The 23,200-nt window shown below is 44.2% G+C and overlaps 2 protein-coding genes and 2 long non-coding RNA genes across 4 annotated transcripts in view; 2 read left to right on the top strand and 2 right to left on the bottom strand.

Moving 5' to 3' along the window:
• Positions 1–14,692, bottom strand: part of Eif2ak2 (eukaryotic translation initiation factor 2 alpha kinase 2) — a 26,609-nt gene extending 11,917 nt beyond the window's left edge. The window contains exons 1-9 of the mRNA XM_032908889.1: positions 14,586–14,692; positions 9,854–9,986; positions 7,904–8,024; positions 5,650–5,786; positions 5,044–5,167; positions 4,641–4,705; positions 4,478–4,523; positions 3,569–3,600; positions 2,385–2,435 (exon numbers count right to left, since the gene is read on the bottom strand). Coding sequence (XP_032764780.1) covers positions 2,385–2,435; positions 3,569–3,600; positions 4,478–4,523; positions 4,641–4,705; positions 5,044–5,167; positions 5,650–5,786; positions 7,904–8,024; positions 9,854–9,969 — 692 coding nt within the window. The 5' untranslated portion in view covers positions 9,970–9,986; positions 14,586–14,692. The remainder of the gene's footprint in view (positions 1–2,384; positions 2,436–3,568; positions 3,601–4,477; positions 4,524–4,640; positions 4,706–5,043; positions 5,168–5,649; positions 5,787–7,903; positions 8,025–9,853; positions 9,987–14,585) is intronic.
• Positions 14,485–19,297, top strand: LOC116905900. Its single transcript, XR_004388574.1, has 4 exons — positions 14,485–14,705; positions 14,998–15,094; positions 17,949–17,997; positions 19,095–19,297. It is a non-coding gene; the product is annotated as an uncharacterized LOC116905900 (long non-coding RNA).
• The window catches only part of Sult6b1 (sulfotransferase family 6B member 1), a 24,762-nt gene continuing 18,132 nt past the window's right edge, over positions 16,571–23,200 (bottom strand). The window contains exons 5-7 of the mRNA XM_032908888.1: positions 23,031–23,125; positions 20,547–20,703; positions 16,571–16,896 (exon numbers count right to left, since the gene is read on the bottom strand). Of these exons, the coding sequence (XP_032764779.1) occupies positions 16,766–16,896; positions 20,547–20,703; positions 23,031–23,125 (383 nt within the window). The 3' untranslated portion in view covers positions 16,571–16,765. The remainder of the gene's footprint in view (positions 16,897–20,546; positions 20,704–23,030; positions 23,126–23,200) is intronic.
• On the top strand, positions 19,959–23,136 carry LOC116905901. Its single transcript, XR_004388575.1, has 3 exons — positions 19,959–20,202; positions 20,468–20,614; positions 23,040–23,136. It is a non-coding gene; the product is annotated as an uncharacterized LOC116905901 (long non-coding RNA).

Here is a 23,200-nt window from a genome sequence, read left to right as displayed (position 1 = left end):
AATTCAATATAACAGATCACCCCCCTGTAGGGCATGATGAAGTATCCTTCTGCAGCGACTACAAAGAAGAAATGACCACACACACACACACACACACACACACACACACACAAGTATTAAAGTTAAAAAGACTCACTCAGTGTATGTCAAAAGTACCACAGAGAAAGCAGAAGCCCAAGGTTGCTTGTAAGACCTGTTTCTTTCCCTCTGTTTCCCCCCATCCCATCCGTAAGCCTTGATGAGCTTTCCGGCCCACAGCACCACAGTCTGCAGTGTTTCTTCATTTCCACCATCTTTACTCCAGCCCAGCCGTCAGTGATGGCTTGCTGACTGACTTGCCCGACTTTAGTTGTGAAAACTCAGTCTGATAGCGTCTCCCTCCCCCCCGAACCTTCTACAAACCTTACCTTTGCATTCAGCAAAAACCAGGAGACCTGTAAATGCCCCACTAAGCGCCAGGTAGCATGTCCCCAGTTCTTTCATCCCACCACGCCGTGATCTTTTGATCTTTTCATTACACTCTAGCACATGCTTTCTCCACAGAAAGGTAACCTTAGGGTTTTCTTTCCATTCCTTACCATACTACTGTTCTTCTTTAACCCTGGCCATATTTTGCAATTACAGTGTGTGTGTGTCATATAAATATGTGAATACAGATACACATGTATATATATATATATATGGGTGTGTGGGTGTGATTGTGCACATGCACGTATGTGTATGTGTGCATGTCTGTGAATATGTGTGTGCATGAGTGTTTGTGTTGCGTGTGCATGTATGTGTGTTGTGTGCATGTGTGTATGTGTGTATGGGTTGTGTGAATGCATGTGTGTGTGTGTCAATGTACGGGGCGTATGTGTACGGTGTGTGCATGTGTATGTGTGTTGTGTGCATGCGTGTATGTGTGTATAAGTTGTGTGTGTGCATGTGTGTGTGCACATGTATGGGGTGTGTGTGTATGGTATGTGCGTATGTGTATATGTGTGTATGGTGTACATGTGTGTGCACATTCATGTGTATACGTGTGTGTATGGGGTGTGTGTGTGGGGGGGGCATGTGTGTAAGTCAGAGATTGATGACAGAGGTCTTCCTTAGTTACTCTCCATCTTTTTTTATTTTGTTTTGTTTTTGATTTTTTTTTTTTTTCGGAGCTGGGGATCGAACCCAGGGCCTTGCGCTTCCTAGGCAAGGGCTCTACCACTGAGCTAAATCCCCAACCCCATTGTTTTTGATTTTTGAGACAGGGTTTCTCTGTGTAGCCCTTGTCCTGGAACTCTCTTTGTAGCCCAGGCTGGCCTTGAACTCAGTGATCTGCCTGCCTCTGCCTGCTGAGTGCTGGGATTGAAGATGTGAACCACCATTGCCCACCTTGTGCTTTACTTTTTGAGGCTGAATCTTCCCTTGAACTAGGAGCTCACTGACTGGTTAAGCTGCCTGCTGACTGACTTCCGTGGATCCACTTGTCTCTACCATGCCCCCCACCCTGGCAGGGTTGGAGTTACAGAGGCATGTGCTGCTACACCTGTCTTTTTATAGGGCACTTGGAATTCAAACACAGGCCCCTCAGGTTTGCACAGCTGAGCCATCTCCCCACCTCTAAATATAGGGATGTTTAAATAGAACCATTTCCCTAATGCCGGTGGCCACCTCAAAACTTTTTCAGAGGAAGAATTCTGTTTGTTCTTACCATAAGCCCACAACAGTGGCAGGTCAGTATCAGGCGCTGCTTGATAAGCATTCAGAATTTGTATGCGATGTTCTGCTGCTTCAAACAGGCTTCCTTCATCTTAGGTATTTGATTTTTATCTACAGAGGATGAGCCCCCTTTCTTTTTACCTCTAGTGAAATCTCGTGTGAAGCTAGAAAACAGGTCTTGTTTCCCTCCCCACGGGCATTTCTCTCCTCCCTCCACACCTTTCTTCCTCCCTATCCTTTCTTTTCTCTATTTTTTTTCTTCTAAATCACTGACATAAAGTACTACTTGCTTTCAGTTTTAAGAGCATCCATGGATGTCGGAAACACTGCTAACATTACAGAGATCTGCATTTGACACTTCCACTTGGATTCCTGTATTGAGTACACTGTAGCTGTCTTCAGACACACCAGAAGAGGGCATCGGATCTCATTACAGATGGCTGTGAGCCACCATGTGGTTGCTGGGAATTGAACTCAGGACCTCAGGAAGAGCAGTCAGTGCTCTTAACCGCTGAGCCATCTCTCCAGCTCCACTTGGATTCCTAAACCTTCCTTCCGCAAGAGACAGTGACCCTCCTCGGACCTGACTAGGCCACAGCTGTCAATTACGCGGGTGAAAATAGAGGTTGTAACTCAACTGTAAGCAGCAGTCTCGCAAGCACGCTTCCCGTTAGACCAACCGCACTTACCTGTCGTCCAAGGTATATTTATTTCTTAGCACTTCATCAGATGGCACTTTCCTAAAATTGAGACAAAAATGGAAAACTCAGACAAAGCAGTAACCTATAGAACTTTAGAGCAGGCACCACGCTACGCACTGGCCATTTTCCGTTTTGCATCAGTCCCCAGAAAGACAGGAAGGGAGTGTTCGGTTTCTTCAGAAAAAACCCCTCCTTTTGATTCCCTTCAGTTCTTTCCTGCCTCTCACTTGCACCTGAGTGTGCTTGCCACTGTAATGCTGTTGTCTCCCTTTCCTCTTCAGACTCAGGATGGAGCTCTCCCGGGTCCCTCCCTCTGACCTTCATGCCCCTCTGATGGTGAGCCATCTGCAGTGAGCTGTTCAAACATCACCTGAAATTAGCCACACAAAGCCATGCTGCCGCCCTGCCTCTTTACCCTCAAGTTTTCAACCTGCTGAACTCCGTCAGGCCAGGAGTCTTGGCTAATGGAGTGACTGGGGTCTTCCTCCTCGTCCCTCGCCCAGCCACTGTCTTCCTGCAGTCAAGTCTACCTTCCCTTCCTAACCTTTCTCACTAACTCTCCCCTCCCCCCTTGACTGCCTCAGGCACCAGAGCTGTGGGCTGGATCAGGTGACAAGTTCCGTCTCTGTACCCATCCTCCTCAGGAGTTGTATTTTGTTCAATGTAGTGTTGGGAAAACACTGATGGCTTCCTGTGACTCCTGCTGTCGCCCCGCCTACAGTTCCAATGACATCTTTACTCTTCAGTGAAAGAAACCAATTCCTAATGGTCTATATAAAATTTGTTCTTCAAAAAACAAGTCATTACACTATCTATATCCCACCGATCTGCCAAAAAACGGAAAACAAAAAACACACTTTCCGTAAAAACACTTCCAACTCCAGATCTTCAATAGTGTTCGAATGGATGTAGTCTCCAGCTACATCCCCAAAGGGCTTTGTGTCTACAGTATACTGTGTGAGTGTGAGTGTGAGTGTGAGTGTGTGTGTGTGTGTGTGTTTCTCTCCTGCTAAATTGGTTTATAGGTTTCAAGGTTTCCACTGCATCTGAACTACCACCCAGATACACATGTCTAACGCTCTGTCAACACCATAGACAATAGGTGAAGCTGACAGACAGGGTCTGAAAGAGACTCCTAGTCTGAAATATGTTCAGTGCACAATGATACTCACACTCCTGATTTCCTTTTTTCTCTGAGACCATTCTGCAACAAAAGGAAAAGGAAACTGTTCAGAGGAGGAGAGCGATCGTCTTAGTTTGGGAGCCGCCCCTTAATCTGCAGGGTCACCAGCCTCCCACATGGCCCACAGGTTTCCCTGAGTCTCCTACCAACCCTTACTGCAAGGCTTGCATGCTGTGGCATGCTGTCAAATGGCTGTTTTGATTTGCACTTTCCTCATCCCTAGGGGCATAAAGCATCTTTTCCCACTTGCTGCCCACTTAGGGGTAGCACATCCCTTCAGACAATATTTATTCTATTGAATCAATCGTCTTTCTCTTACAGAGCTGTAGTTCTTAGTAAACGCAATTTTTATAAAAAAAAAAAAATGGCCTGATTTTTAAGTTTAGTTCTGATTCTCAGTAGGAGTGGAAACTACACCAAATAGTATCCAGTTGGGTGGGCGAGGAAAAAGAAGATAGTAGAAATGTTAAAAAGGACAAGGGTAAGGGCTGGGGGATGGTCCAGTGGCAGAGCTTGGCTAGAATGCCTGAAGCTAAATTTGAATCCTAGCATAAAGAAGGATGAAAGGAGAGGGGGGAGGGGGAGATCAGAGAGGGAAGGGGGAGGGAGGGAGGGGAGGAGGGAGAGATGAGGGAAGGAGAGAAGGAAGGAAGGAAGGAAGGACAGACCACAAAGTAGGTGGGAAAGGATGGGGGAGAATGGGAAAGAATTTTGCACTTGAAGAATAGAAGTTAATATGAGTGAAAGTTAATAAAGAGAACGGAAAAGGTCGATGACTCTGAATATCATAATTTAGTAAGGAGACGTGAAATTGAAATGTAAAACTTATGGAATGACGAAGATCATATTTAAGTGAGAAGAGAAAATAAAATCGGAAACTTCAAGGCTGGTATCGTACCATAGACATGTCCTCGAAATCCCTTCCAGATGCTGACTGAGAAGCACTAGAAGAAAAGAGTAACTCTGATGAATTCAGTCTAGCGGGAGGGAGGTGATAGGGACCAGACCCTCAAACATGCCCCGCCCTCAGCCCACTCATCCCATCTGCTACCCAAACTCACGAGTTACTTGTTATAGACGAGCTGCTGGAAAAGTCACTGGATAAAGATGTGACAAAGCCAGTTTTCTGAAAGAAGGGACAGATAATTTACCCCTCTCAGACGATCCATTGCTACTGCACATACTCTCCCCGTAGCTACCATGTCCACAATCGCAATCACAAAATTAACACATTTTTTTTTCATGCATGTTTGGGGCTAAGTTTCCAAAAGCAATCCTGAGTTGCCACAGAACTTTTATGTCCCCGACCCTTGTGACCCCCATGGTTCGTGGGTCATTGTTGGTACACAGAATGGAGGATCCATTCATTCTGCAACTAGCTAATGTTGTACAAGTAAGTTAACCTGAAGTCAATTTCAAAGGGAATCATAATTGTACAAATTAAGTCTAATTGACAACACATACCGATGGGCTTTTCTCTGACAGCTTCTGATACGCATTTTTGGCAGCCAACTGCTTTGCCTCCTTTTTGTTAGCGCCGAAACCAGTACCATACGTAGTCTGCCCGATTTTGCATTTACAAATAAATCTAGGAAAAATGAGAGTATTCATTCCCACATCGAAAACATTGTCAATGTAATGTACAATTTGAAAATTTGACACGCCCAGGAGTTTAGAACCCCTGCTTCATCGACTTCAGCCTCTGCCTTATCTCAGCTAGGCTGGGACACCACACACACACACACACACACACACACACACACACACACACACCCGTCTTCCTCTGTGTTCTGCTGCTACAGCATCGCGATGGCAGAGAAGGTGGGACGTAGCCTCGTGCTCTCCTGTCTCTTCTGCCTGAGCAGAGTTCACATACCCCAGCAGCAAGACTGAAAGTGGAACCACACTCTCTTACCCCGGGAATGGGATATTTTAATTAAAGAGATGTTTATAAATTATTTAAAACTTCCCAAAATGATTGTATAAAAAAGGAGCAAATATTCCTGGGAAACTATGTAGGAAATGCTTCCGTTTCTTGGCCCACATACAGTGAAACGGTAGAAGTCTCACCTGTGAGGGAACTGGGAGTCGGGGTCACACAGTTCAAAATTTACAGGCAGATTTTCCTTCTGGCCAAAAGAATTGACAAGGCCTATGTAGTTCCCATCTATTAAACCTTGTTCAGAAGCATCCGTGTGACTATCCACCTACAAAGAAAAAAAAGATATGTAAATCCAAATCACGAATTATCATAGGAAATTACCAAATAAGTAACGACGACAACTCACATGTTATGGATTTCCTAGTTATAGGTTCTTATTAAAAATGAACTATATGTCTATCAGTAAAAAAAAAAAAATCTGCAAAAATAAAGTCTTTTAATTAAAAAAATCCTAAATAGCACATTAAACATGCACATATTTTTGGTATATAACATGTTTTGAAATATGCATAGCTGAATTCAGATAACTACCACATATATCACCTTCCAAGCCAACCCCCCTCCTCCTCTTCTTTTTTTTTTTTTTTTTTTTTTTTTTTTTTGGAATGGCACAGACACTTAAAATGTACTTCCCAAGCCATTTATAAATATGCCATTTGTTAAGTCATCCAGTTTCCTTTTATAGCTTCATTAAGAAAAGCCAGGTGAGCAATCTGTTATCCCAGCCCTTGGGAGTCAGGCAAAATGATCAAGGCCAGCCTGAGCCATACAGCAATCCTGAGACAAGCCCAAGCTACAAAGAAAGCCTGGGGCCAACCTGAGCTACACAACCTGAAGCCAGCCTGAGCTACACAGAGAGCCCGAGGCCAGACTGCCTTACCAGCACAGAACACACGGGCCTAAAGTTTTATTTTATTATCTTTATCTTAAAATGTATGTATACGCGTGTGCCTGCATACCGCATAGGACTGCCTGAGGAGGTCGGAAGAGCGCTGGGTTACAGGTGGTTGGTTGAGCGCCCCCAACGCACTGAGAATCTAACTCTAGTCCTCGGTAAGAGCCGTATATACTCCGGACATCTGAGCCCTTTTTAGCCACACATCCCCCTTCTTCTTCCATGGGGAAAAAAAAGTATTTAACACTTTCTAACATGCTCTGTTGGTCTCAGCTTGATGGAAAAGACACACACGCAGAAGCAACATTATTACGATCTCAGCCCTCACTGTTTCCAGCAGATCAGGGTTGGTCCAAAGTTTCTCCTCACTAATCTTACCAAAGGGCTAGATTTGGTAATTCGCTTCATTGATTTTTATTATTGTGTTCTTTTACACAAATTCCCATCATTGCTATTATTGTCATTCTTCGACTTTGAGAGAAGAAAGCTAGCCTATTTATCTAACCTTCTGACTAATTTTTTCCTAGCTTACTAATAAGAGAATTGGTGGTTTCGCTTAGCTACTTTGAATTGGTTGTAAGGATGGCACTTCGAGTACGATTATGCGAGAGTAAGTTGGAAGGTAAAACTTTCTCATCTCACGCACGAATCACACTTCATGTCTCATTCTGCTCCCACGGCTCCAGCCGCCTGGTTTTGACATCGTCGTAGAAAAACACAAAACTTTTTATCATCTGCCTCCGTGATTTTAAAATCCCGCTCCCACCTGTCTTTCCTCCAATCAGTGCCTTCATAAGGATCAGTGTCGCTCATGGTACTTCTGTATTTTCTTCTATTGATGAAATTAATCTTGTCTAATATCGTGCCTTTATTTCATAAAAACTTTCTGTTCAAATATCTTGGATAGCTTTGTTTATTTGATGTTAGAGAATTGTACCCAGGGTCTTGCTCATGCTAAGCACACAGAACACAGAACACCTCTTGCACCTCCCCAGAGACCAAATGAGTCTGTTCTATTGTTGTTGGTTTATGCCATTTACTGTTGTTGGTTTATGTGTCATTTATGCTGTTTGCGCCTTCAGGGATGCCATGTCCAGTATGCTGGCTCTCTGTTACCTCCCTCAAGGAAAGTCATTCTCCCTAGCAGGTCTTGCACGGCTTTCTCTGTTTTGTTTGCCTCCTGAAGTGGAAAGGTCCTGTCCTAGCCCTTGTCAGCCCAGCTCATCTCCTGCCGAACGGTCTCATCTTTCCTCATGCTTCAGAGCATGTACGTTGGTGCTCAGAAGTGCACAGCTTTGTCAACAAATTTCCTGGTGTGTTTCTCACTCAGGAGAAATGCAGATAATAAAAAAGGAAGTAAAGCTTTGAACAAATGGTCATACCCTGACAGTCATAATTTCTCCCTGAGAGAACACACACACACACACACACACACACACACACTCTTACAGATTCCCTTTAACTAGGGGTGGAAGGCAGTCACTCACCTTGTTATCATTATCAAGTATTTCGACAGCTAATTTGGCAGCATTATTTTTCGCCTCCTGCTTTGATCTACCTTCAGCTTCTGGAAATTCCCTCTCTTTTATTATAACTTGAAATGTAAACCTGGTTAGAAAAACAGTATTTGCAACACATTTCAGTTTGTAATTTAGCTAAGGACAAGAGCTCCAGTTGCTACCACCCCACAAGTACCTTTCAGGATTCGAACCCATGCTCACTATAGACTTTAAACACCTACCCCAATAACAATATCTTTTTAGAGCAGGGAGAAGTATATACTTTTTTTCTTCTTCCTTTTTTCTTTTCTTTATTCTTCTTGTTATTTATTATTTATTTACTTACTTAGATACAGAGTCTTACTGTATAACCTAGGCTGATCTCAAACTCACAACAATCTTCCTGCCTCTGCTGCCTAAGTGCTAGGATTATAAGCATGAGCTGCTATGTATGTATGTGTGTCTGTGTATATATTTGTGTGTATGTATGCGTGTATGTATGTATGTGTATATGTATGTGTGTATGTATGTGTATATGTGTGTATATTTATGTGTATGTATGTAAGTATATGTATGTGTGTGCATATGTATGTATGTGTATGCATGTATGTGTATGTATGCATGTGTATATGTGTATACATTTATGCATATGTATGTGTATATGTATGCATGTGTATATATTTATATCTATGTGTGTATGTATGTGTGTGCATATGTATGTACGTGTATGCATGTATGTGTATGTGTGTATGTATGCATGTGCATGTGTGTATACATTTATATCTATGTGTGTATGTATGTGTATGCATATATATGTACATGTATGCATGTATGTGTATGTGTGTATGCATGCATGTGTATGTGTGTATATATTTATGCATATGTATGCATGTGTGTATGTATGCATGCATGTATGTATATATATTTATGTGTATATATGTGTGTGTGCATATATATGTGTGTGTGCATATGTATGTGTGTATGTATGTGTGTGCATATGTATGTGTGTATGTATGTGTGTGCATATGTATATGTATGTGTGTATATATGTGTGTATGTATGTGTGTGTATATATGTATTTGTATGTATGTGTATGTATGTGTGTATGTATGTATGTGTGTGTATGTATGTATTTCTTTAGTGTGGGGGTGAGTTGGAGTGTATATGTTGCCTGTCGATTCATGGTAGTACATGCTTGTTGGAAGTCAGAGGACAACTTTTAGAAATCTAGTCTCTCCTTCCACCATGTGTGTTCCAGAGAAAAACTCTGGTCCCTATGCTTGGCTGCAAGCGTGTTTACTAAGTCATTCTCCAGCCTCCATCTTTCTTCTCCAGGTTACCAGGCTCTACCTCACGGACTCTCACAGGTCTTGGGCAGCTTTGCAATGGAGCTCAAGCACCAACGTCTGTATTGCACCAGAGCAGTCTCTTCTACTTTACAGGAACAGACAGACTTCTTATTGTCTGTCTGCTTCTTTTACTAAGTCCTGAACTCAGGACTTGTGTGTTCCAAGCACATGCGCTACTACGGAGCTACACATCCACTTCCTGGAACATACGTTCCTTCCACCCTTTTATTAAAGTGTGTGTTCACTAGATTGTATGGTCTATGTACATGCCGGGGGAGTGAATTGCCTGTGCGTACCCAGAGGTCAGAGAAGGAGTCCAGGTAAATCCATCCGTCTCTGCCTTATTCATTCTCTTACAATGGGGTCCCTCACTGAACTCAGAGCTAGACTGGTAGCCAAAAGAGTCCCAGCCATCCTCCTGTCTCTGCCCTGCCCAATGCCGGATTTTCAGGGGTGCTCTTAGGCACACTCAGCTTTTTATGTGTGTGCTAGGGATTCAAACTCAGGTCCTCAGACTTACACAGTAAGAACTCTTACCCACTGAGTCATCTCCCTGGACCTAACCACACCTTTCCTGAGAGCGGCCTACCTTCTGTCGTGTGGAGGTCCTGTAGCAGAAATTTCTTTATATATAATCTTTACTTTGTGTATCTGGGAGAATTTGTTAAGTTTGTCCACGTAGAAACCTGGTGTATCACTGGCCATTTTTCTTCCCCGGTGACCTGCGAAGGAAGAGGCACCTACACATGTGACACTGACAGACATTAGAGCTGGTGTTTCCAACCCACTATTAGGAGACCACAGGAGACAGGGCCTCTTTCTGCGGGACTCATCTCAGCCCAACACGAACTTAGAAAAAAAATTATGTCAAAAAATCTTTCTTTCTCTCCTCCTAGACCATATGCTTTCCAAAACTACTGGCCCTGTCCCTTCTTCTACTCCTGGCTTCCAAGAAGTGAGATGTTCCAGTCTGTCCACCTGCCTGAGAAAGTGTAAAATGTACAGGAGTAGAATTACAGCTTTTATGGTCAAAACAAGGAGATATATATATATATATATATATATATATATATATATATATATATACACACACATGACAACGTATACACATGTGCACACATGCACAAACTATGTACACACACGACTGAAGTGGAAACTTAAGGGTTCTTTGGCAAGTTGGTTGGATGGTGCTTTGTTGGGGCAAATGCATGAAGGAGCAAATGCTTAGCTGAAGAGGACACAGGTAAAAAGAAGTTCTATTAAAACAAGTGAAAAGACACGTGATAAAAGATTCTTTACTAACAACACACATGTACTGGTCTACTTTACATGTGCAGTTGAACTACATTTGTCCGGACTCCATACAGAGAAATGCACCAAACAATTTCCGATGGCACGTTACAGTTTCTTCTCACTTCCACAGACTCGGGTTGATCGGCAGAGTGACGTCAGATGCAGGTGCTGAGGCAAAACTAATGGAGGACACATAATGTTTGGAGGGATAAAAGTGGACTCGATAGACAGCAATGGGGCTGAGCTTGACTTGCTTCTGAAGCTAGCTGTGCAATGCCTGTAGGTGTTATGCCTTCCCTGATCTTCGCTTCCCTGAGAGAGGCACAGCTGAGAACTTCTCCTGGTCCCTCCTGATGACTTCGTGCTGAGACTGAGGCCTGGCTGTCTCTTCTAGGTAGTGTCACCGCTGCTGATTCCTGTTTGCTATCCCAACTCTACCAAACAGAACTACTGGTGCATCCATGAAGCGTTTGTGAGTGGATCGAGCTGCTGCTGCTGCTGACCTGTGAACTGAACTGCCAATTTCCAAACAACACAGACAAAAGTTACTCCAAAGAACCTTTCTAAACAGGTCCACTTCCCTCATATTCTTTCTTTCCCACTACTTCTGATGATGGGTGGTGGGCTAAAAGAAAGGTTAAAACATTTAAGAAGCATCATTAAGGGCTGGTGAGATGGCTCGGTGGTTAAGAGCACTGACTGCTCTTCCAGAGGTCCTGAGTTCAAATCCCAGCAACCACATGGTGGCTCACAACCATCTGTAATGGGATCCGATGGCCTCTTCTGGTGTGTCTGATGACAGCTACAATATACTTATATATAATAAATAAATAAGTCTTTAAAAAAGAAAAAAAAAGAAGCATCATTAAAAATAGCTTTCAAAAAAATTAAAATTACACTTGACTGTGTACCTATACGTACAACACTCATACACATATAACTATGCACATACACACACACACACACACACACACACACACACACACACACACACACACCTATGTAGAAAATAGGCAAAGAACTTGAGTACTATTTCCCCAGTGAACACAGGGCAGTGGCCAAACAAAGAAGTGAAATGTTCCCAGGAGAAAGGAAGGAAAATGTTTCTGGGTAGAGATACATTAGGCCTGATTTAACATTATACAATGTTATCAATATTACCAAAATATCACCTAATGCCTAATCTAGAAGTTTTTGTTTCTATGTATCCATTTAAAAACGAATTGGAAAATTTAAAACATTAGGCTTAGTGGGTTTGGAGACAGCTGCTCTGGTGTGTAGCATTCACAAAGCCCCAAGATTGATTCTCAACACCACATGAAATGAAATTTTTACTTTTTAAGCAAAACTCTTCACATTGTAAGGATTTTTAAAGCAGTGGTTCTCAACCTGTGGGTTGTGACCCCTTTCACAGAGGTTGCCTATCAGATATTTACATTATAATTCATAATAACAACAAAATTACAGTTATGAAGTAGCATCAAAATACTATGGTTGAGGTCACCACAATATGCGGGTGTTAAAGGGCCGCAGCATTGGAAGGTTGAGAACCAGTATCTTAAAAGCATCATTCTAGGGGTCAGGGATTTAGCTCAGTGGTTAGAGTGCTTGCCTAGCAAGCGCAAGGCCCTGGGTTCGGTCCCCAGCTCCGGAAAAAAAAAAAAGAAAAGAAAAGAAAAAGAAAAAAGAAAAAAAAAAGCATCATTCTGATCTTCTGAGAATCCCAGTAGCTCATTCATTGTCATATCCAATAGTTCAATTTGGTCACTTGTTCCCACCTCCATCCCCCCCCCACCCCTTAGCTTAGGGCTCTGAGACACCTGTTCTGTGGGTTTCCTCTGTTCTTTCAAGCTGCGCCATCTCTGCCTTCTTCCCTGGTTCCTCTTCATCTTCTTTTCATCTAAATATTGTCCAGGGCCCAGTGTGCAAGCCTCTTCCTACTCTGTATTTACCTTCTCTCCTGGTGATCACCTCCAGGCTGTGACTTTACATTCTACCTACACAGTGATGGTTTTCACCAGGGTTGGCAAGGTGGGTCAGCAGGTAAAGGAGCTTGCTGCAAAGACTGACCATCTGAGTTCGATCCCTGGGCCTTCAGCGTAGAAGGAGAATCGACTTCCACGAGTTGTCCTGTGACGTTGACAGGCTCCCTGAAGCACATGTATACACACACACACACACACACACACACACACACACACACACACACACACATAATAAAAAATCTAAAACTAAATAAATAAGTAATTACAGCTGGAAAGATGAGCCCACAGTTAAGAACACCGATGCTTTTCTAGAGAATCCATATTTGGTTCCCAGCACCCACGGCAGGCAGTTCAAACCTCTTTGTAATTCTAGCTTCTGGGGATCTGGCTGGCACCTTCCCTGGCCAACAAGGGAATTGCATTCCTATGCACATATACATAGATACCTAATTTTTTTTAAGTAAATATTTTTTTTATGAGTGTGAGTACACTGTAGCTGTCCTCAGACACATCAAAAGAGGGCATCGGGTCCCATCACAGATGGCTGTGAGCCACCATGTGGTTGCTGGGAATTGAACTCAGGTCCTCTGGAAGAGCAGTCAGTGCTCTTAACCACTGAGCCATCTCTCCAGCCCAATAAATTATTTAAAAAAAAAAAATAACAGTTTTAACTGGAAAAAAGGAAGAAAGGCACAAGAATTATAAGGGCTTGGTACAGATGAATAAATGAGTCCATCGGTGAATGAATGCCAAGGTACCTTCTAATCCACGCTCCCAGTAGTTGGAACACTCTATTTTATTTACCTCTCAGGATGGGCTGGCCTTCTGTGATGCTGCAGGGGCAACTAGTATCACTCCACCTCACAACCATATTCACAGGTGGGACTGCTCTATAAAGGAATCAGGATGCTCACCAGGAAGCAGGTTCGGCGGGGATCTCAGTCGCTCGCCCAAAGAGCAGTCCATCAAACGCTACCTGCCTGTCTCACCTATGTCCTGAAGACCCTGGTCTCTCTCTTCCCTAAAGACTGTAGGGCCCCAGAAGGCTGAGCCCCTTCCAGCAGCTGCTTCCCATAAAACATGCATGATTATATATCACCTTAGCACACGATATATAAAAGGAGCAAACTGCAAACACTGTTTGGGCCCCTCCAAGTCCACGGGGCAAGCCGAAGAACCTGCACGGTCTGCACAAGATTCTAAGGCCCCGGGCACTAGCTTGGAGAGTATCTTTAACTTCTAGGAGGCAAGGCACGGTTAGTACTGAAGGTGCAACAGGGACTCTCGTTTCTCTAGAATCTAAGGTTATTTATGAATTATCATCCTTTTAACATACATGTCCCGGAGCACCTATCAGGATTAGGTGCTGGGCTTATACAAGCCAGAGAAAACTGCTCTTGGGATCTTACTGGTAGAGGGAAAAAGACAAATTCTGGTACTAAGTACTAGTTGAAAAAATTGAGAAAAATACGGGGCCGGGGGCGGGCTGCAAGGGCAGCGTGGAGTTTGAAGCTTAGGGAAGGCTACTCATAAAATTGGCCCTGTGAGAAGGATTGATTGATTGGATAGACAGAGAGATCTGTCCATGAAGTCATTTGGGGGAAGGGCTTTCCAGGAAGTAGAAACAGGCAGTAGCAAGGCCCAGGAGTTGGAGGGCACTCGGCTGTGGCCCAGAAGCACCAAGGTCTGATAGTGGTGGGCACAGGGGGGAGGGGGAGGTGCCTGACCATAGGGGGCTGGTGTGAGGGAGGTCAGAGCCGGAAAGCAAGCCTCAGGGTCAGACTTGAAGGAAACTCGGGTGCACAGAGAAGAACAAGGTAGAGGATGGAACAGGATCCGGTTGTCACAGAGGACCGCTAATTGGAATGCCATAATTGTGCACTGAATTCTGGGCACTAAGTCTTGGCCCAGAATTCAGTTTCCGGGTCATTCAGGCTTCTATATTTCCTTCCAGAGTTTCAAGTCATCAACTTGTCATTTTCCTTCTGGGTCCCTTTTCCTGTAACTGTTATCCAGGAGTGGGAAAATAGCCCGGGGTCTTACCGACTTTCTGGATCCGGACAATGGCCCGTGCCCTGGCGCAGGACTCGAATTGTGCTTTAGGTGCTGCCCCTAAAATCTCGTCGCCCTCCGATCACTGTCGCTTCTGCCGGGCAAGTCCAGGTCAGGCTAGTTCTCTCTGTTTCGTTTTCCCGGCGGACTCCGCCTTCCCGCACTGCTCCGCCCCTCCCGCACCCGCGAGAAGTCAGGTGGGCGTGTCGCCTCTGTTCCCGGGCGCGGGAGCCAAGGTCCGACCGAATTCGGTTCAGCTACAGTTACTGCCAGCTCTTTTGCTGGCTATCAGGCTGGGAAGGCTCTACCGGAAGAGGGAGGAGAAACTCAAGTCTCCTGCTTGTCGTGCGTAATAAGCTCCTGGATCAATGATTACAATCTACTTTTCAAAATAAACTTTTAGGATGCAACTGGACACATGGATGCTACCGAATCCCAGTGTACAGTGGGAGATACTGAGTAACTCGAAGAGGGACCTGCCAGGCTATGTCTGTGACAATGTACGTTCAGGTTTGTAAATATTAGTCTCCTTCCCTTTCCACACTGCTGTGTCAAGGAGGACACAGCCTTCTTGACAAAATTGGCCAGGGGGTTGAAGGAGTCTCTCTTCAATCTATTTGTCTAGACCTTAGCAGGTACCTGCTAGCCCCTTGTTGCAATACCACCCTCCAGGCCAGGCCCCTGTTAAGATCCACCTGCCCCCTGAAGAGCCACAAGGAATATCTTATCACAAGGCAACCCAGCAGTCCCTGGTTAATAAGGAACCTTGCCTGTGCTGGAGAGATGGCTCAGCGGTTAAGAGCACGACTGCTCTTCCCCGGAGGTCCTGAGTTCAGTTTCCAGCAACCACATGGTGGCTCACAGCCATCTGTAATGGGATCCGACGCCCTCTTCTGGTGGGTCTGAAGACAGACAGCTACAGTGTATTCATATACAGAAAAATAAATAAATAAATAAATAAACGAAAGAACAGGAACCCTACCTTCCTGTCAGACTGTAACACACTCCCAGAATCAAACTTGCTAGCCCAGGACTTGAGGGTTTAGCTTGTAGCACACTGCCCAATGGTACATCCCCGTGCCTACACTCTGAGCTAAGCATCATCCCTATGAGGAGAACTCAGGAGCTAGAATTAGAACCAGGAAACTCATCTGAAACAACATCTCAACTAGTGAGAGGTGGGAAAGTCCTAAGATAGCCTAAGTCTATACTTTTCTTGTGGCGTGGATTCTGGGTGTAATTTGAGATATCTAATGTGAAACCCCAGTGACCAGATCAGCCTGTATAAACTCCCACTCCCCACCATAGCTCCTTAAATGAGAACTTGACTACCTAGGGAGACGTTGACAGCAAGATCTCTGCAGGAATTTCTTTACTGAACCTTCACAAGGGATGACAGTTACTCTCTCTTCCCACTCCATTCCGCATTTCCAAATATCCCCTTATCGCCGTCATTTCTTCAGGTGTTTTCCTGTTGCTTTGTTTGATGGTCAGGGCCAGGGTCTGATTGAAGCCCTAACTGGTCCAGAACTTTTAAAACTAGGCTGACTTCTCACCTGTAGTGAGCTTCCTGCCTCTTCCTCCTAAATGGTAGGACAATTGAGAAGCACCAGATAGGATAATCTTTCTGGAATATTCTCTACATTCTCCTGATAGTTTATGGCCCCGCAACAGAAAAATCTGCATGGTACAAAAACATACACTTTAGCTTTGACTCAAAGATTGTATTAAGTAGCAGTATAATGTCTCTTGTGCAAGGCACACGCCGAGTAGAATACGATGAATTTATCTGGAATCGACTTGCAGTTGATCAGTGCAGAGTCAGGCTTGGATTTCACCCACCAATAAGTCTGAGGTAACTACTACAACTACTGGATCCACAGGGAGAAGTTTCCTAATGAGAAAAGCTAAAGAAAACTTACACACGGCATTTGGAAGCCCATTTTGTCAGCCCCAGAACAACACACTGACAGCAATGTTCCAAAGAAGAACAAACTTTAATTCGAGCTCAAAAAATGTCAGCTATTACCACCATTCCTAGATCTACACTGTTAATAATTACATTACATGTTTATTGTCATGCAACTGTTTGAGTGCGTTATTATCTAATTATATAAACCCAGTTATTATTAGGGAAAAGAAGACATGTGGGCCGGCCAGCTTGGCCAGAATCAAGCCAGGCAATATGATTCATACTTCAGCTTGTCTCCAAGGGAAGTGCCTGCCAGGCTCTCTTGGAATCTTTCATCCATTTCCTGGTTCTGGGTTTCATTGAACAAACTTTTCCAATCACCAACTTCACCTACAGCACAGAAAGCACAAAAGACTCAGATATATGTTAAGGTATTTCTTAATTTTATCCTCTGTTCTACCCAAATTTACCCTTTTGGTTTTTTTTTTTTCTTTTTTCTTTTTTTTCCGGAGCTGGGGACCGAACCCAGGGCCTTGTGCTTGCTAGGCAAGTGCTCTGCCACTGAGCTAAATCCCCAACCCCAGCTACCCTTTTGTTAATGTATTTTTCTTCAAAAGGTTAAAAAAAACAGCAACCGCATAGCTGTGTTGGCTTGAATGAGAATGGCTGCCACCATAGGCTCATATATTCCAGTGCTTAGGGAGTGGCACTGTTTGAAAAGATTAGAAGGTGTGGCCTTGTTGAAGTGGGTGTGGCCTTATTGGAGGAAATGTGTCACTGGATATCCGCTTTGACATTTCAGAAACCCAAGCCAAGCCAGTGGTCTGCAATCTCTTCCCACTGCCTCCAGATCTGGATGTAGAATTCTCAACCACCATGTCTGCCCGTGTGCTGACGTGCTTCCTGTCATCCTGATAATATACTAAACCTCAGAAACTGTAAACAAGCCCCGATTAAATGTTTTGTTTTATAAGAGTTGCCACAAGCCAGGCAATGGCGGCACAGGCCTTTAATTCCAGTGCTTGGGAAATAGAGGTAGGCAGATCTCTGTGAGGTCAAGGCTAATGTGTACAGAGTCAGGACAGACAATGCTACACAGAGAAATCCTGACTCAGAATCTAACAAGAGGTGGGGAGGGAGAGGGGAAGAAGAGAGGGGGAGGGAGAGGGGGAGAAGAGAAGGGGAGGAAGAGGGGGGAAGGGAGAATGGGAAGGGGAGGGGGAGAGGAAGGAGGAAAGGGAGAGAGAGGGGAGGAGGAGGGGGAGAGGGTTGCCACAGTCCTGGAGTCTCTTCATAGCAATAAAACACTGACTAAAACAATTGTCTTAAAAGAAAACAAAACAAACAATCGCTGTAGGCATGATGCTTTTCTGCACCGTGTAAAGGCGATCCTCGTATTATTCAAATGCTGATTTCTTTGCCCCCAAATCTGATTGCCCTAGGACATGCCACTGTAACGCTTATTCTAAGCATCTCTTGGTTCAAGTTTGGGTAAGCATTGCTCCCCGTTTATTCTCTGACTTGTCAATAAAAGCTGACCAGCTAATGGCTAGGGGAATAGAGAATAGAGCTGGGCTTCCACCAGCCAGGGGGATGGAAACAGAGCCTGGGTGGTGGTGGGGAATGGGGGGGTTGAGGGGGTGGGAGGTGGGAGCAAGGAGTCCTGAGAGACATTGTGGAAAAACACCTGAAGTCCAGAGAGCCAGGCCAATACTAAAATGCTAGTACCTTGGTGATTTTGGCTGAGAGGTAGCCAGATTAGTCCAGAGGATCAGAATAGATTATTAACTTCCCAGTTATTGTGCTGTAAATCTTAATTAAATAAACCTTAGCGCCCCCGGTCTCATTTATTTGGAAACTAGCTGGGATAGAGATAAACTGCTACTTTTAAAAATGAGCCCACAATTTTCTTGTAAGATCAACACTGCCCATTGCGGCGTCTCCATGGGTGGTGTAGTAGCTATGGCGGGCTAACCTTACACATCTGGGCGAAGAAGACTCCACCTCAATGGTCAACCCACATTCTTTCCCAACATCTGGGGTCTAAAATCTTATAATTCCTCCTTACTAAAGTTTCTCAGCTACCCAAGTACATTTTTAAAGTTAACATTTTACTTTGGGTTTGGTTAACATGTCAGACACTGAACTTTTGCTTTTTGAGAAATTTAATACTTTAGCCAGTTATCCAGAGGCCTAGGCAGGAAGATCATGCGTTTAAGTCACTGGGGGCTACATAGTAAGTTCCAGGTCAGCCTGAGCTACATGGTGAAACTCTGTCTCAACAGAGGTCCAAACATATTTTCCTGACATATTGTAAGTTTGCTTATCAAGCCAGGAGATCTGAGTTTGATCACTGGGACCCCTGTCATAGAAAGAGTAGATTGACTTCTACAAGTGGCCATCTGACCTTCACATGCATACCATGGCATGCACATGTGAGCCTACATACATACACATACACACATACACAAATATACATACGCACAAACATACACACAGAAGATAAATAAATGCATGTAAAAAGTAAGTTATTTCTCTCTGTGGAATCTTTGGATCTTATAGTTCAAATTGCAAACCCTGTGTTGCAGACCCATTGAAATGTGTGCCGATGACATGGGCTTAACAACATGAGGAAACAGTTATGATGCATTAAGGAACTGAAACAGGACACAAAGCTGTCCCCAGAGGTCATCAACTATACCCAACAACCACAACAAAGGCTGGGCGGAAACACACCAAGAAGTAAAACCTGGCTGAGGGTGGGGGTGGGGAGAAGTTTTCATTTTTGATGTCACCTGTGATTTGTGTTTCATTGTCATGCCCTTCCATATTTTCCTGCCCTTTCGACTTTCTACAAGACACCCCAGGTGTACTCCATTCGTTATAGGAGTTTTTCCTATTCTGAATAACATTTGGTGAACCGTGTGTTATTTTCCCCCTTCCGAAAGCTAATAAATTCAGGCATGAGAATCAGAGTTGTACAAGGATCCAGCTGTGGCCAGGTTCTTATTCAGGCTATTTCAAATGACTACTTCAGTTGACAAAGTAACCGAAGAAAGTAGACCCAGCTCTAATCCTGAAATGCAACAGTGTAAAAAAGCCAGACCCTGGGGCTTCAGCTTTCTACTACATTGCAAATTTAAGTCTTTTGTGTCCTTTTTGTTATAAAATTTAACCCCAACCCAACATCCCAGTACATAACCAGTGTCCATATTAGCTGTGGTCCCCCTTGCTGTTCCGAGTGCTCATGTGGCACATGAGATGACTCAGTGGGCACAGAGGCTTGCCCCAAAGCTTTAACAACCTGAGTTCTAGCCCCAGGTTCCATCTGGTGGAGGGATTAGACTGAATTTCAAAAATTGTCCTCTAACCTCCTCATACACATACACACACACACACACACACACACACACACACACACACACTAAATGCAATAAAATGTTAAATATTGTTATATTTTCATGAAATATGCAATAAAATGAAAGTGGAAAGTCCCAACTTACAGAATTATAAACGTGGGTAAGAACTTAGAGTACTTTAATGAAATTAAGCAAACCATCTGCCAAGTACCTAATTACCTACCCAATGACCATTTTCTTCTTCTCTATTAACAAAACTCTGATTTTAAGTGAGTTACAACCCACCTAGCTCAAGAAAGAAAGCTACATTTGCAGCTACTGCTATGGGAGAGAGACGGTAAGGAATGCAAACAGCATTGCACAGGGCTTGGCGGAAGGCTCCAGAAGGGGGCTGGTTAGCTAAAGTACAGGGTTCCTTCCTTTCCTGTTTCCCTTCTCCTACCCAGAACAGAATGTTGGAGCTCAAGCTGCCATCTTGCCATCACTGAGCCCTTAGTGCAGTAAAGGACAACTCTGGGCTCCCTGGGTCCTGAATTCTTTCTTATCAAGGGAGAAAAAAAAAAAAAAAAAAAAAAAAAACCTAAAATCCTGTTTTGCTTCAGACAAAGTGATCTGGCTTGCCCGTTAAGTGCAAAGTCACTCTGAAGCCACACAACACCCCCAAAATGAAAGCAAGGTTACCTTTGCGGAAGAGGAAGGGCCCGATGGCACCGTGTGTCTCCTGGGATTTTGCTCGCATCGCCTGGAAGGTGCTCTGGGCCGAGATGGTTTTTATTTGTGCATCGGTTAGAGAGAAACCAAGGAATTCAGAGATCTGTTTTATTCCAACAACCAAGTTCTGGGGGAAAATATTTGAAAGACAAACACCTCTCAGTGGGATTTGCTGAGGCCACGACTCTCTTACATCAGCAGTGTCCATTTATTTATTTAGTTTTGAGACAGCTTGTTATGTACCACGGCTGTCTCTGAACTCCTGCCCCTTTTACCCCTTCCTGGGTAAAAGGCATGGATGGGGAAGTAGGTCTCTCTTCCTGCACTCTCCTGGCTCCAACCCATTCTCACACACCAGCCGCAACCATCCTCTCACTCCTCTGCTCAGATGCCCTGGGTGAAAGCCAGTCACTTTAGGGGGCCTGCTCTGCTGTTCCTCACTTTGTTACCCAGGCACGTGACACACACTTGACCCCACTCACTGCACCTGCCTCTTCTGTGCATGCTAATCACCCCCAATGCACTGCTACCTGGGGTCTGTCTGTCTGTTTATCCATCTGTCTCTGTGTGTCTGTGTGAATCTGTGTGTCTGTCTGTGTGTCTATGTGTGCATCTGTTTCTGTATGCATCTGTGCCTCTCTGTGCGTATGCGTGTGTGTCTGTGTGTGATGTGGTGTATGCGTGCATGGTGTCTGTGTGTGTCTGTGTGTGTCTGTGTGTGTCTGTGTGTGTCTGTGTGTGCATCTGTCTCTGTATGTGTCTGTGTCTCTGTGTGTATGCATGTGTATCTCTGTGTGTGGTGTATGTGTGTGTGTCTGTATGTCTCTATGTGTATATGTGTTTGTGTGTGTGGTGTTTGTGAATGTGTGTCAGCTTCTTGGCCTTTTGGCTAAGATCAAGTATGAGTGTGGGTCTGTGTGTGCATGCATATCTATGTATATTTCTCTGTGTGTGTATCTCTGTGTCTCTGTGTGTGTGTGGTGTATGCGTGTATGTATATCTCTATGTGTGTGCCTGTGTGTCTATGTGTATGTGTATCTGTGTGTGTACATGTGTGTCTGTGTGTGTGGTGTTTATGATTGTGTGTCTGTGTGTGGCGTATGTGTGTACCTATGTCTGTGTGTGTGTGCATGTGTGGTGTGTGTGTGTCTCTGTGTGTGTCTCTGTGTGTGTCTCTGTGTGTCTGTGTGGTGTGTGTGTGCATGTGTGGTGTGTGTGTGTCTGTGTGTGTCTCTGTGTGCATGTGTGGTGTGCATGTGTGGTGTGTGTGTGTGTCTCTGTGTGTCCGTGTGGTGTGTGTGTGCATGTGTGTGTGTGTGTCTCTGTGTGTCTGTGTGGTGTGTGTGTGCATGTGTGGTATGTGTGTATCTATGTCCGTGTGGTGTGTGTGTGTGCATGGTGGTGTGTGTGTCTCTGTGTGTGTCTGTGTGTCTGTGTGGTGTGTGTGTGCATGTGTGGTGTGTGTCTGTGTGTGTGTGTGTGTGGTGTGTGTGTGCATGTGTGGTGTGTGTGTGTCTCTGTGTGTCTGTGTGGTATGTTTGTGTCTCTGTGTTTATGTGTGGTGCGTGTGTGTGTCTCTGTGTGTCTGTGTGCTGTGTGTGTGCATGTGTGGTATGTGTGTGTCTGTGTGGTGTGTGTGTGTGCATGTGTGGCATGTGTGGTGTGTGTGTGTCTGTGTGGTGTGTGTGTCTCTGTGTGTCTCTGTGTGTCTGTGTGGTGTGTGTGTGCATGTGTGGTGTGTGTGTGCATGTGTGCATGTGTGGTGTCTGTGTGTCTGTGTGTCTGTGTGGTGTGCTCCCACTGCTTTCCTCAGCTTGGAATGTCCTCCCATAGCTACTTACTTGGCTCACGCCCTCATTCCATCCCGTTCTTTAATCAGTCACAGCTTCTTCATGGCAACTCCTCAACCACTATGCTCTTGGATTGATCCAGCCTTCCAACCGTCCATTCTTCAGTTTTCCTTCACATTCTACACACAGGCCAACCTCCTTGTGTCCATTACCATTGGGCATAACGACCTTTATTCTAGAAGCTTCTCCAGGGCAGTGAACCTTGTTTAGATTTTTCACTGATGTATAACTTGGGCCTAAAACTGTGCTGAGCCACCTCTGACTCTATGTTTGTTAACTGAATAAACAAAAGCACTCTCTCGAAAAATCACAACCAAATGCATGTTCGATTAAATTAGCTGAGACCTACCTATTGTTTCTTCAATCGCTAACACAGACTGTCCATCTCAGGCAGGAGAGGACGCTGTTATTAAGCTGCAAACATTACTTTATTTGCTAAGTAAACAAATTAAAATCTTATGTAGAGTGGGCTTTTTCTAGTTTTGTGTTATGTATCTAGAACTTTTTTTTTTTTTAAAAATTGTACACACTGTTAGCTCACACAACCAGACATTCTAAATACATGCTCTGTACTGCCCTTGAATATTAATTACCATAATCTCACCTCTTTCAGGTCTTCATATAATATGAACTTCACATTTTCCTCATCAATATGTTTGTTCCAATTGATTGCAAAATCAAAGTAACTTCCCCAAGAAACTAAAAAGCACAGGAGAAAAAAAACTGAGACACTGTACATAGCTGAGGAAAACAGACCACGCCTGTGGGTGAATG

The sequence above is a fragment of the Rattus rattus genome, chromosome 7 (assembly GCF_011064425.1).
Source record: "Rattus rattus isolate New Zealand chromosome 7, Rrattus_CSIRO_v1, whole genome shotgun sequence".
Classification (NCBI taxonomy): Eukaryota; Metazoa; Chordata; class Mammalia; order Rodentia; family Muridae; genus Rattus; species Rattus rattus.
This window is presented reverse-complemented; position numbering and strand designations above follow the sequence as displayed.